Source organism: Notolepis coatsorum, assembly GCF_963971535.1.
Source record: "Notolepis coatsorum genome assembly, chromosome: 2".
Classification (NCBI taxonomy): Eukaryota; Metazoa; Chordata; class Actinopteri; order Aulopiformes; family Paralepididae; genus Notolepis; species Notolepis coatsorum.
This window is the reverse complement of record NC_140166.1, coordinates 210,117,552-210,131,715: the sequence shown is the minus strand read 5'-3', so window position 1 is coordinate 210,131,715 and position 14,164 is coordinate 210,117,552. Positions and strand designations below refer to the sequence as shown.

The window sequence follows — 14,164 nt, the reverse complement described above, 5'->3', positions numbered from 1 at the left end:
TGTATCAATGTGGAGTCTAATGTGTATCAATGTGGAGTCTAATGTGTATCAATGTAAGGTCTAATGTGTATCAATGTGGAGTCTAATGTGTATCAATGTGGAGTCTAATGTGTATCAATCTAGAGTCTAATGTGTATCAATGTGGAGTCTAATGTGTATCAATGTAAGGTCTAATGTGTATCAATGTGGAGTCTAATGTGTATCAATGTAATGTCTAATGTGTATCAATGTGGAGTCTAATGTGTATCAATGTGGAGTCTAATGTGTATCAATGTGGAGTCTAATGTGTATCAATGTGGAGTCTAATGTGCATCAATGTGGAGTCTAATGTGTATCAATGTGGAGTCTAATGTGTATCAATGTGGAGTCTAATGTGTATCAATGTGGAGTTTAATGAGTATCAATGTGGAGTCTAATGTGTATCAATGTGGAGTCTAATGTGTATCAATGTGGAGTCTAATGTGTATCAATGTGGAGTCTAATGTGTATCAATGTGGAGTTTAATGAGTATCAATGTGGAGTCTAATGTGTATCAATGTGGAGTCTAATGTGTATCAATGTGGAGTCTAATGTGTATCAATGTGGAGTCTAATGTGTATCAATGTGGAGTCTAACGTGTATCAATGTGGAGTCTAATGTGTATCAATGTGGAGTCTAATGAGTATCAATGTGGAGTCTAATGTGTATCAATGTGGAGTCTAATGAGTATCAATGTGGAGTCTAATGTGTATCAATGTGGAGTCTAATGTGTATCAATGTGGAGTCTAATGAGTATCAATGTGGAGTCTAATGTGTATCAATGTGGAGTCTAATGAGTATCAATGTGGAGTCTAATGTGTATCAATGTGGAGTCTAATGTGTATCAATGTGGAGTCTAATGTGTATCAATGTGGAGTCTAATGTGCATCAATGTGGAGTCTAATGTGTATCAATGTGGAGTCTAATGTGTATCAATGTGGAGTCTAATGTGTATCAATGTGAGGTCTAATGTGTATCAATGTGGAGTCTAATGTGTATCAATGTGGAGTCTAATGTGTATCAATGTGGAGTCTAATGTGTATCAATGTGGAGTCTAATGTGTATCAATGTGAGGTCTAATGTGTATCAATGTGGAGTCTAGTGTGTATCAATGTGGAGGTCTAATGTGTATCAATGTGGAGTCTAATAAGTATCAATGTGGAGTCTAATGTGTATCAATGTGGAGTCTAATGTGCATCAATGTGGAGTCTAATGTGCATCAATGTGGAGGTCTAATGTGTATCCATGTGGAGTCTAATGTGTATCAATGTGGAGGTCTAATGTGTATCAATGTGGAGGTCTAATGTGTATCAATGTGGAGTCTAATGTGTATCAATGTGGAGTCTAATGTGTATCAATGTGGAGTCTAATGAGTATCAATGTGGAGTCTAATGTGTATCAATGTGGAGTCTAATGTGTATCAATGTGGAGTCTAATGTGTATCAATGTGGAGTCTAATGTGTATCAATGTGGAGTCTAATGTGCATCAATGTGGAGGTCTAATGTGCATCAATGTGGAGTCTAATGTGTATCAATGTGGAGGTCTAATGTGTATCAATGTGGAGTCTAATGTGTATCAATGTGGAGTCTAATGTGCATCAATGTGGAGTCTAACGTGTATCAATGTGGAGTCTAATGTGTATCAATGTGGAGTCCAATGTGGAGTTTAATGTGTATCAATGTGAGGTCTAATGTGTATCAATGTGGAGTCTAACGTGTATCAATGTGGAGTGTAATGTGTATCAATGTGGAGTCTAATGTGTATCAATGTGGAGTCTAATGTGTATCAATGTGGAGTCTAATGTGTATCAATGTGAGGTCTAATGTGTATCAATGTGGAGTCTAATGTGTATCAATGTGAGGTCTAATGTATATCAATGTGGAGTCTAATGTGTATCAATGTGGAGTCTAATGTGTATCAATGTGGAGTCTAATGTGTATCAATGTGGAGTCTAATGTGTATCAATGTGGAGTCTAATGTGTATCAATGTGGAGGTCTAATGTGTATCAATGTGGAGTCTAATGTGTATCAATGTGGAGTCTAATGTGTATCAATGTGGAGTCTAATGTGTATCCATGTGGAGTCTAATGTGCATCAATGTGGAGTCTAATGTGTATCAATGTGGAGTCTAATGTGTATCCATGTGGAGTCTAATGTGCATCAATGTGGAGTCTAATGTGTATCAATGTGGAGTCTAATGTGTATCCATGTGGAGGTCTAATGAGTATCAATGTGGAGTCTAATGTGTATCAATGTGGAGGTCTAATGAGTATCCATGTGGAGGTCTAATGTGTATCAATGTGGAGGTCTAATGAGTATCAATGTGGAGTCCAATGTGGAGTCTAATATGTATCAATGTGGAGTCTAATGTGTATCCATGTGGAGGTCTAATGAGTATCAATGTGGAGTCTAATGTGTATCCATGTGGAGGTCTAATGAGTATCCATGTGGGGGTCCTTGTTGAGAACCATTGCATACGCTCCTTACCCTTCATGGACTCCGACTTGGCCCCCTCTATGGTCTCTGTGATGCGGCTCTTGTCTGCCAGACGGGCCCTGGTGGCCTTGTGGGAGGACTCCTCCTGCTCCAGCCCCTGCTGCAGCACCTTCAGCTTGTACGTCAGGTCGATCTCCTTGTTGCTCTTCTCCTGCAGAGAGCAGGGAGGGAAGGGTTAAGTGAGTGGGGGGGGGGGGGGTCACATGACTGAATACTGGGCTCAGTGTTATGACGCCTCTGGATTCAGTTGGACAGTTTCAGTGGAATGTCTTGGTGTGTTGTTGGACAACAGCTACAACTACAGGTGACTGTCCTGTCAGGTTTGTTGCTCAAATTAAAACATGTATTATTATTATTATTATTATTATTATTATTATTATTAGTTAACTAAATAACGCTCCTCTATCTGGAGGTCCCAATATCATACAGAGGTCTTGTGTAGTTCTCTGTCTTCCAACATGGCTGCCTGTAACATACAATGGTTGCTACTGTATGTGCAAAACAACCGGTTGCTATCTGTTGATATACATCAACAAATATATTTTTTTTTGATCCACTTTTTCTCCCATTTTTCTATATTTTCTCCCATCCCAATTTCGTATCATCCAATTCAACCCTCCCCTGTCACGAACGCTGTTTCTTGCCTCCCACAAGCCGGCTGCAATGTGGACTAAGTCATACATAGCACAAGTCCCCTCCGGTACTTGAGGTAACAGCAGTCGCATCTTTTCACCTGCGCAGCTCGATCTCTCAGTGTCGAGGAGTAACGCGTGGGAGGCTCACGCTGCCCCCGACACTTCCTGATTCTACTGCGCAGGCGCACCAACCGACCTGTAGGAGTCGCTTGTTCACAACGTTCGATCCCCACCCTTCAGTTTTCCCTCCCCGTAATACGGCCAATGTGTATTACTGCGGACGACCAGCTAAACTGAAAACAATGTGGAGAGCTGGATTCGAACACGCGAATCCTAGCGTCTCCACACTGGTGGCGAGTGCCTTGCCCACTACACCACCTAGCCGCCTACATCAACAAATATTTTATAGAAATTGGTGTTTCATTACAGGGTCTTGTAAGCAGTCATCTTGGAAGAAATAACTAAATATCTAAAGATGGTAAGTTAGAGTGTTGTGTTTATTTAAAGACAATAGAGGTTGGGGCCTGAACACACATCTTTCCTGGGTAAATAAAAAGGTACAAAATAAAATAATAATAATAAAAAAATCCAAATGTAGTCCACTGACCTTCTCCAGATCGGTCAGTCTCTCCTGGAGCTGTCTCTTCTCTGACTCATCTTTGGAAAGAGCCTGTCTCGCCTGACGCACGTCCTCCTCTAGGCCAGAGATACGTCCTACAGACAACAGACAACTACAATCACACTTGTTCTGGTACTGAAAAACACATACGGTACTTCTGCAAGGATCCATGATGGTTTACATTAGGATAATATGGTCAGTGTACCACCTCCCCAGCCCTACTACTTAGTATTCTGATACTTTGTTTAATTATGGGAACAGAGTACCTTCATTTTACACCTTCATAATAATAACAAATATTATGAATTATGAATGAATGAATTAAGGTACATTAAGAAAATGTTACAGAATTGTACAGTTAAAATGGTTTTACAACCCCTTAATTAGATAAAAGCTTTGCCCTGGCATTACTGATTGATGTGTTTAACCCCTGACTGAAATTAAGGCATGTGTAAGGAGTCTGCAATAGTTTATGTATTATTTGATTTGTATTAAGTAATTGTCAATTCTTAAGGGATGATTTGACCTCTAGTGTGACATGATCTCTAGTGTGATATGATCTCTAGTGTGATATGATCTCTAGTGTGATATGATCTCTAGTGTGATATGACCTCTAGTGTGATATGATCTCTAGTGTGATATGATCTCTAGTGTGATATGACCTCTAGTGTGACATGATCTGATCTCTAGTGTGATATGATTTTATTTATTATTTATTTATTTTATTTAATGACCACCCAGCCAGGCTGGTGGAATTTAGTTTCAGTGCAGGTTTCATAGCAGTTCCAACATAAAAACATAAAAACATAGAACATATGACATCACTTACAGCGTACATAAAAGAAAACACAATTACATAGATACAGTTCAGAGTATCTGATCTTTAGAGTGACATGATCTCTAGAGTGATATCTCTAGAGTGACATGATCTCTAGTGTGATATGACATGATCTTTAGAGTGACATGATCTCTAGAGTGACATGATCTTTAGAGTGACATGATCTCTAGAGTGATATCTCTAGAGTGACATATTTAGAGTGACATGATCTCTAGAGTGATATGATCTGATCTTTAGAGTGACATGATCTCTAGAGTGATATGATCTCTAGTGTGATATGATCTGATCTTTAGAGTGACATGATCTCTAGAGTGATATCTCTAGTGTGACATGATCTTTAGAGTGACATGATCTCTAGAGTGATATATCTAGTGTGACATGATCTTTAGAGTGACATGATCTCTAGAGTGATATGATCTCTAGTGTGATATGATCTGATCTTTAGAGTGACATGATCTCTAGAGTGATATCTCTAGTGTGACATGATCTTTAGAGTGACATGATCTCTAGAGTGATATGATCTCTAGTGTGATATGATCTGATCTTTAGAGTGACATGATCTCTAGAGTGATATCTCTAGTGTGACATGATCTTTAGAGTGACATGATCTCTAGAGTGATATCTCTAGTGTGACATGATCTTTAGAGTGACATGATCTCTAGAGTGATATGATCTCTACTAGTGTGATATTATCTCTAGTGTGATATGATCTCTAGTGTGACATGATCGGCTCTCTAGTGTGACATGATCTCTAGAGCAGCAGTTCTCAAACTACGGGTCATGACCCAAAGTGGGGTTGTGGGTAGGTGACAATGGTCGCGCATTGGCAAAAAAAAAAGAAGAAAAAAACCAACGAACCCAACTCCGGTCGAGTTTTCCACCTGGCAGCTGTTTGCATGTGCCATGTCTCACCCCTTCATCAACGGAGGCCAACGCAGTGTTCACTACATCCTGCGCATGTCTAATCGCGGAGACCACGTCTCATCTTTTGTGTGTATCCTGGACACTTGCAATGGACAGGTTTGTGGTCAGAAGCGCGGAGAGGGAGAAGAAGCGCGGATTTTCCTTGCAGACAAAAACAACCCATTGGCGGAGAAATGTGCCGATAATGATATAATTATCTAGCCGACATACTTGACCGCCTCAATGCGTTGAATCTGGGACTACAAGGTCGGGACACAGACGTGTTTGGACTAAAATGGAGAGCTGGAAATGGAGAGTTTAAGGAACTCCGTTTGTGGCACTCCAGGATTTTAGGGTATTTGCTCAGCTTGATGTTTTTTTTGGAGGAACAGAATGTTGCAAAAAATTATTTGAAGCCCACCATCTGCAGCCACATAGAAGGGCTCATTGAACAATTTCGGAACTAGTTTCCCGAAAGAGATAGCACGGACAATTTGGACAACTGGATCCTAGATCGGTTCATTATGCATGACGCAACAGGCCTCCCACTGTCTGAGCAGGATGCGAAAATGTATCTTTCGTGTGACGAGAAAGTGAAGTTCACAATGCACTTGCAGTGATCTCTAGTGTGATACGATCTCTAGTGTGACGTGGGTGTGATGTTCTCACCCGTCAGGTCGCTGATGGTCTCGGAGCCCTGGCCGCGTTCCCTCCGCTCGGCCTCCAGCGCCGCCTGCAGGCTGATGCACTCCTTCTCCAGGCTGAGCTTGCTCCTCTCCAGCAGGCAGCACTTGTCCTGGAGCTCCCGGCCGTTGGCCTCCAGCTGCTGCTGCTGCTTGCTGCTCTCCGTCTGGGTCTTCCGGAGCCGCACCGCCGCCTCGGACTCGGCCCTCACCAGAGCGTTGGCTTCCTCCAGCTGGAAGAGGAGGAGGAGGGAAAACAAGGGTTCTTTATTCCACCAGGAAGATCAGTTGAGAACAGCTTTTCATTTACAATGATGACCTAGTGGCAAGAGGCCCCAGCAGAAGTAAAGAAATTAAAAAGAAATGTAAATAAATAAATAAAACTGTATGCATGAATCCAAGACACACATCAATGAGGTAGAGACCATTAAGGGAATCAACATGTACAACAGTCAACTAGGGACTGTTGCAGTTTCTGCTTAAACACATGAAATGACGGAAGTGATGAAAGTTTAAGGGAGTTTTGGAGAGAGTTCCAGTTATTTGCTGCAGCAAAACAAAGGGAATTCTGTCCAAAGACAGTGCAGGCCTCCTGGGAACAGATAGAGTGATGAGATCACTGGACCTCAGGTGGTAGTTGTTACGGGAAAGGTGCAGGAGGCTGGAGAGCTATTGAGGTGTCTTTCCTAGTAGAGTCTTGTAGATGAGTAGAAGCCAGTGATGAAGTCGCCCGGTGTGGAGGGAGGACCAGTCTATCAGTTTATACAGTTCACAATGGTGGGTGGAAAAAGGTGCCAGTGGCAAAACGGATGGCTGAGTGGTGGAGAACATCAAGCCTGTTAATGGCCACTTGGAGGCCACGTTATAGATGACATCAGTCACCATAATCAAACATAGGGAGTATGGTCGTCTTCACCATCTTCAAATGATGTGAATACATAGTATCTGTTAAATGTAATCAGTCTTTCATCTTCAATGAGAGACAGCAGTCAGGTCTCATCTTCAATGAGAGACAGCAGTCAGGTCTCATCTTCAATGAGAGACAGCAGTCAGGTCTCATCTTCAATGAGAGACAGCAGTCAGGTCTCATCTTCAATGAGAGACAGCAGTCAGGTCTCATCTTCAATGAGAGACAGCAGTCAGGTCTCATCTTCAATGAGAGACAGCAGTCAGGTCTCATCTTCAATGAGAGACAGCAGTCAGGTCTCATCTTCAATGAGAGACAGCAGTCAGGTCTCATCTTCAATGAGAGACAGCAGTCAGGTCTCATCTTCAATGAGAGACAGCAGTCAGGTCTCATCTTCAATGAGAGACAGCAGTCAGGTCTCATCTTCAATGAGAGACAGCAGTCAGGTCTCATCTTCAATGAGAGACAGCAGTCAGGTCTCATCTTCAATGAGAGACAGCAGTCAGGTCTCATCTTCAATGAGAGACAGCAGTCAGGTCTCATCTTCAATGAGAGACAGCAGTCAGGTCTCATCTTCAATGAGAGACAGCAGTCAGGTCTCATCTTCAATGAGAGACAGCAGTGAAGTCCTCCTCTGCAGATTTATAAACCCGTTTTGGGGGCCAGGCCAAATTTTGTTATTTTTCCTCAAAACAATGAACCCTTCTTATGGCAATCTGTAGGGAAAGGTTTTAGTATGATCAAGTTGTGGCTTCCCTTTAGTTCAAGTTTCATTTTACTTTTCACATATACGGCACATTATAGTGAAATGCTTCTGTATGGCCCTCCTGCGATTGTGCTTCATACAGTGAAAAGTAAAAGAATAAAGACCAAACACTATACAAAATATACAAAACTAAAATGTACAAAATGCAAGAACAAAGTGCAAAATGTAAAATTGAGGTAGAACATATATTTTTAAGAATAAATAGATAAAACATGGTGCAATGTTTAAAAGGTGTTTAAATGTTAAAGGTGAATGTTTAAAGTTAGTGTGTGCATGTGGATCTGTGTACAATGAATGTGGATGGATGGGTTAGTGTTGCACGGAGTCATTGAGCATCATGATGGCCCGGGGATAGAAGCTCCTTTTGAGTCTCTCTGCACTGGCCATGAGACTCCAGTAGGTGGAGGTGGAGTTAACAGACTGACCCGTCTGTAGAGGTGAATGTTAACAGACTGACCCGTCTCTGGAGGTTAACAGACTGACCGGCCTCTGGATGTTAACAGACTGACCGGTCTCTGGAGGTTAACAGACTGACCCGTCTCTGGAGGTTAACAGACTGACCTGTCTCTGGAGGTTAACAGACTGACCCGTCTGTAGAGGTGAATGTTAACAGACTGACCCGTCTCTGGAGGTTAACAGACTGACCGGTCTCTGGAGGTTAACAGACTGACCGGTCTCTGGAGGTTAACAGACTGACCTGTCTCTGGAGGTTAACAGACTGACCCGTCTGTAGAGGTGAATGTTAACAGACTGACCCGTCTCTGGAGGTTAACAGACTGACCCGTCTGTAGAGGTGAATGTTAACAGACTGACCGGTCTCTGGAGGTTAACAGACTGACCGGTCTCTGGAGGTTAACAGACTGACCGGTCTCTGGAGGTTAACAGACTGACCGGTCTCTGGAGGTTAACAGACTGACCGGTCTCTGGAGGTTAACAGACTGACCCGTCTCTGGATGTTAACAGACTGACCGGTCTCTGGAGGTTAACAGACTGACCGGTCTCTGGAGGTTAACAGACTGACCTGTCTCTGGAGGTTAACAGACTGACCGGTCTCTGGAGGTTAACAGACTGACCCGTCTCTGGAGGTTAACAGACTGACCGGTCTCTGGAGGTTAACAGACTGACCGGTCTCTGGATGTTAACAGACTGACCGGTCTCTGGAGGTTAACAGACTGACCGGTCTCTGGATGTTAACAGACTGACCGGTCTCTGGAGGTTAACAGACTGACCCGTCTCTGGAGGTTAACAGACTGACCGGTCTCTGGAGGTTAACAGACTGACCTGTTTCTGGAGGTTAACAGACTGACCGGTCTCTGGAGGTTAACAGACTGACCGGTCTCTGGAGGTTAACAGACTGACCTGTCTCTGGAGGTTAACAGACTGACCGGTCTCTGGAGGTTAACAGACTGACCGGTCTCTGGAGGTTAACAGACTGACCTGTCTCTGGAGGTGGATGTTCTTCTCGTTGGAGATGTGCGAGTTCTGGTTTCTTTTCTTCAGTTCGTCCAGTTGGTCTCGGAGGCCGTTGACTGCAAACAGAAGAAACAGGTGTCGAGTGAGGAATGGCTCCATTCCACTTTCAATGTAGTCAAACTAGGAAGTTAATTTTGATCAAAACCCCCAAAACTACCACTTTAACTACTCTCTTTAACACAAACGTTGAAAATAACAAAAAGTTAACTAGTTGTAATTTTAAATAAACTTTTGCTGTGTTTTCCCCAGTGTGGTATAAAGTAAGAAAGTAGAATCTCCAACAAAAAATTGTAGCACATTGATTATATAAATTATATATATGGGGGCGGCTAAGTGGCGGAGTAGGCAAGGCGCTCGCCACTAACGCAGGAGATGCTGGGTTCGAGCCCAGCTCTCTGCGTTGCTTCCGGCTTGGCTGGTCGTTCATACTAACACAATTGGCAGTATTAAGGTGCTCCCATAGTCCAGCAGACTGTACACAGAGCAGACTCCGCGGAGGTCCGCGCGGCTATTTGAGCTTTGATCTCAGCGGACAGCAGACCCACAGGTGCGAAGCTCCTATTTCCTGACGCGCGGACATCCGCGCCGCTGACTTGGTGTCACACAAAACACTGCTCGGCGTTTTGGTTGACATCGAACTGCATTAAATGTGACACTGAGCGAGCGATTGGTGGCGCGAGGAAAGAGATGAGCCCGTGAAGTGCGCTCTCTCTCTCTCTCTGTCTCTCTCTCTCTCTCTCTCCCTCTCCCTCTCTCTCTCTCCCGCTGATAATGTTCCCTCTGATCTGCCAGTACAGTAGAACAGACAGAATTGTGGGAAATGTAGTAAAACTGGTGCGAGAAATGTAGGAAATAGACCGCGGACGTCCGCTGAGATCTGCTCGACTATGAAAGCTCAAAGAGCCGCGCGGACCTCCGCGGAGTCTGCTCTGTGTACAGTCTGCTCGACTATGGGAGCGCCTTTAGGGGGTGGGAAATCCGGTGGGTGGGGATCGGACGTTGTGGACAGCGACAGCGACTCCTACAAGTCGGTTGGTGCGCCTGTACAGCAGAATCAGGAAGTATCGGGGGCAGCGTGAGCCTCCCACGCGTTACTCCTCGCCACTGAGAGATCACGCTGTTCAGGTGAAAAGATGCGACAGCTGCCTCCTCGTGTACCGGAGGGGACACGTGATGCAAGGCTTGGTCCACATTTCAGCCGGCCAGTGGGAGGCATAGTCTAACAATGTTCGAGACAGGGGAGGGTAGAATTGGATAATACGAAATTGGGATGGGAGAAAAATAGAAAATGGGGATAACATTTTTATTTTATTTTTTATATATATGATTATACTCTTAATTCATAAATTCAGGTAATTGAGGCGCCGATACATTTACAATAGAAATGTTCATTTAGAAGGACCTTATTCTCTATCATAATGGAATTTTGGATTGGCTCCCAAATCAACAAATTGTTGTTTTATAGCAACACTACTATCACAGACGTCCAAGGCAGGGCTCGAGACTAACGATGTCCCGTCGTCCCGGGGACGACCAAATATTGATTTGGGACGAACAGAAATCATTGCCGGGACACAAACGGGACGAAGAGGATTTTTTTTTTTCACAGGAAATGTCAATTAGCCGACTGTCAGTGCGCGCACATATTGCTGTCAAACGGTGCGTGTCTCGTGCCGACTTAGTTGACCGAGAGACGGCAACATTATCATGTGGGGTTCACTGAAGTCTAAACGTTCCGTGATTTGCCAAATCCAATGACTATCTCCGCTGTCCCAACGCAGCGATACGCTAATCCAGCATCAAGCTCCCGCCCACCATTCTGATCAGCAAACCACAGGTCGCGCTGCAGCAGCCCCAAATTTATCTCGACATCGAAAAAGAAAGAGGTTAAAAAATGCCAGGAACTGGTGATACTTGCTGTGTGCGTGAACATAATCCCTTGGACATGAACTGACGGTACGTTTTTATTGATATATCATTGGGATCCCCCTCCGAAATTGGTCAAGATAGGGCTGGGCGATATAACGATAACGATAAATATCGCGATATATTTTAATAATCGATATCGAATATCGAAATTAAAAAAAAATAGATTTTTTTTTTTTTTTTTTTTTTTTTTTACACCTGCAACAGGGCAGTTTTAAAACCAGAGACAGTGGACAGACTTGTCTTTCTAGCCTGCAACTTAAAGTAATGGCTTTGCTTGTCCAAATGACAATACTGACCAAATTCAGATTTCTTTTTCTCGTCCATTTATTTTGTTTGCTTTCTAACTTAAAATACATTTTGAAACCGTCTGTACACAGTAGGCTATGTGTGCTAGCAGAACTAGACTCCAGTCACGAGTCACAGTGCACATGTGCTGTGGTTTGTCCACCAAAAAAGCGCCAAAAGATTGAAAATAAACTAGCAGAGCCAGAACTGTTCAACTCCTCTGGAGCCACAGCCAGCAGAGAAGCCGGTTTACTTTAGCTTTTAAACCAGCTGCAGCCTGAGAACTGGAGTGTGAGGGGATGTAACACTAAAGATGGCGGCAATGACAAAGAATTGCTGCAAAATAAACATACACCTGTTGTTAAAAAAAAAAAAAAAAAATTTTTTTTTTTTTTATACTTATAACAATTCGATAATTATCGATATCGAGAAATAAAATAAAATTATCATATCGTTATCGCGATATGATTTTTTTCCATATCGCCCAGCCCTAGGTCAAGACGTCACCATGCATTTTGGCCGGAGCTTAAAAAAGCACGGTGGACACCTTACGTCTGTGTTTATAATGAATGAATGGTAAAACGGATTATATTGAAACATAGTGCGAGCACTCACAACAACTATTCACACAATTTAAAACAGCCCATATTTATTATAGTTGAGTCGCACGAGACCACTATACAAGAACCGCGAAAATATCAGAATGTTATAAAAATAAAAATAAACGCTATACTGGCATCCTCTCAGTGAAGAGAGCACCGCAAATATGCTGCGCTATTTGAAGAGGATAAACACAGCAGAAGAAGATGGAGAACAGACACACACTGACCAAAAGGGAACTGCATCCAACAATACAACCCCTGACTCTAACGTAAGGACACATTTAAATAACAGAAGTGTAATGTTATCCGCAACGCCCCAACCCTGGACACCTTCAAAACTGCTCTAAAAACACACCTCTTGACCAAGGCTTTTCCCCATCAGTTAGTTTAGATTAGATTAGGTCCATTATCCATTATCCCTTACCTTCCCTCATCCCCTTTTTCCCCCCTATTTCCCTAGCCCTATTTTTTGTCCTGATTGTGAAGCGACCTTGGGTTCTATGAAAGGCGCTATATAAATTTGATCTATTATTATTATTATTATTGGAACTGTATATTATCGACACGTTCTAGTTATAGCTGCTTATTATCTTTGTGCTTACAATAATCAAAAGGTACTGTACACAGTTGGTCTCATCCTCTGTGCCATTATCAGCACAAAATATGTCCCCATATGATCAAATTGACGTTGATATATTATATATATAAAATAATTATTGGGATGGTTTACATTCACTTTGGGACGGTTAAAACTGTATTTCGGGACGGTTCTGGGACGGTGGTGAAAAAAGTTAGTCTGGAGCCCTGGTCCAAGGGAGACCCCCCCTTGAACGGCCCTTCTAAGGTTTCTCCCCTCCACATTGCCTGTGGTGCTTTTTTCCTATTGCTAGGTTTTTAGTGAGTTTTTCCTTACCTTCGCATGGGGTATGTCTGAGAGTGTTGCATTTATCTTACATTTTATTTTGGATTTCATGGTGTTTTTGTTTTGTTCTTGATTTATTGTGATGTTTCTTCTTGACTTGTTTAAAAAAGACGTGTCCGGCCCATGGGGACATTAATGTTGTCGGGCCTTACAAATACATTTGATTTGATTTTAAATGAAAACATGGTAAGCCTGTGTTCAGAAATGTTGCCTAGGGTTATTTGCAGCAGGCCATACATATAGAGGGCATATTTATTATGTATTCATGCACTGTTTAATACGATTATAACCCTCTTAGTTAAGAAAACAATTGAGTGACCAGGCGTCCCTGGTGTGTTTGAACAGTAGGTGGTGGTATTACACCACCTCAGTCCAGTGCCAACTGACAGAGAGAGTGAGTTAGTTACTACTGTATGTAATGATGAGTGATATATTTTTTTTTTCTCTAGCTTTTTTCCCAGCCCTTTTTTGAGGGCACTCCATCCACCCCCCCCCCCCCCCCTCTTCGGGGGACAACTTTATTATTTATTATACGTTTTAATTATTTACAGTACAGAATTAAATAAAAAGTGTAGTAAAATAAGAAAAATATTAAAAAATATATATTTCATTGCCCTCTCGGAGGGGGGGAACTCAGACTAGATATTGACAAACAAATTACAACTAAGGACAATGAAGGACAACAACGAATACACATGACAAGGGAAAGGGGGGGGGGGGCAGAGAGGGGAGTAAGTAAAGTAGAGGGGGATTGAGAGAAGGGTGGGTTATGGAGTGGATGGCTCACAGGTCAATCTCCTATGATTAGGAGCCTAGATTATCCACAAGCAATTTCCAGATGTTATTAAATTGTGAGACTTCGATGTGATCCACGGTTGAGATTGTTTCCTGTGATATGTAATTTGAGAGAAGGCCTAACCATTGGCCAGTATTCACCTTTTTTCTTGTCTTCCAGTTTAAGAGGATAGTTTTCTTGGCAACAGCTAGAGAAACGAGTAGGGGTTTGGTGTTCTGGACTAATAAATGGATAGCAGTAGTATCCCCAAGTAGGCAGAGGGAGGGGGAGAGAGGAATGCTGCAGCTCATG

General features: G+C 42.7%; 1 protein-coding gene across 2 annotated transcripts in view; it reads right to left on the bottom strand.

Moving 5' to 3' along the window:
- LOC311224147 (rho-associated protein kinase 2-like) overlaps positions 1-14,164 on the bottom strand; it is a 188,638-nt gene that overhangs the window by 49,459 nt on the left and 125,015 nt on the right. For both annotated transcript variants that reach the window (XM_084309005.1, XM_084309004.1), the window contains exons 14-17: positions 9,304-9,395; positions 6,180-6,426; positions 3,758-3,864; positions 2,507-2,666 (exon numbers count right to left, since the gene is read on the bottom strand). In XM_084309005.1, the coding sequence (XP_084165131.1) occupies positions 2,507-2,666; positions 3,758-3,864; positions 6,180-6,426; positions 9,304-9,395 (606 nt within the window). The remainder of the gene's footprint in view (positions 1-2,506; positions 2,667-3,757; positions 3,865-6,179; positions 6,427-9,303; positions 9,396-14,164) is intronic.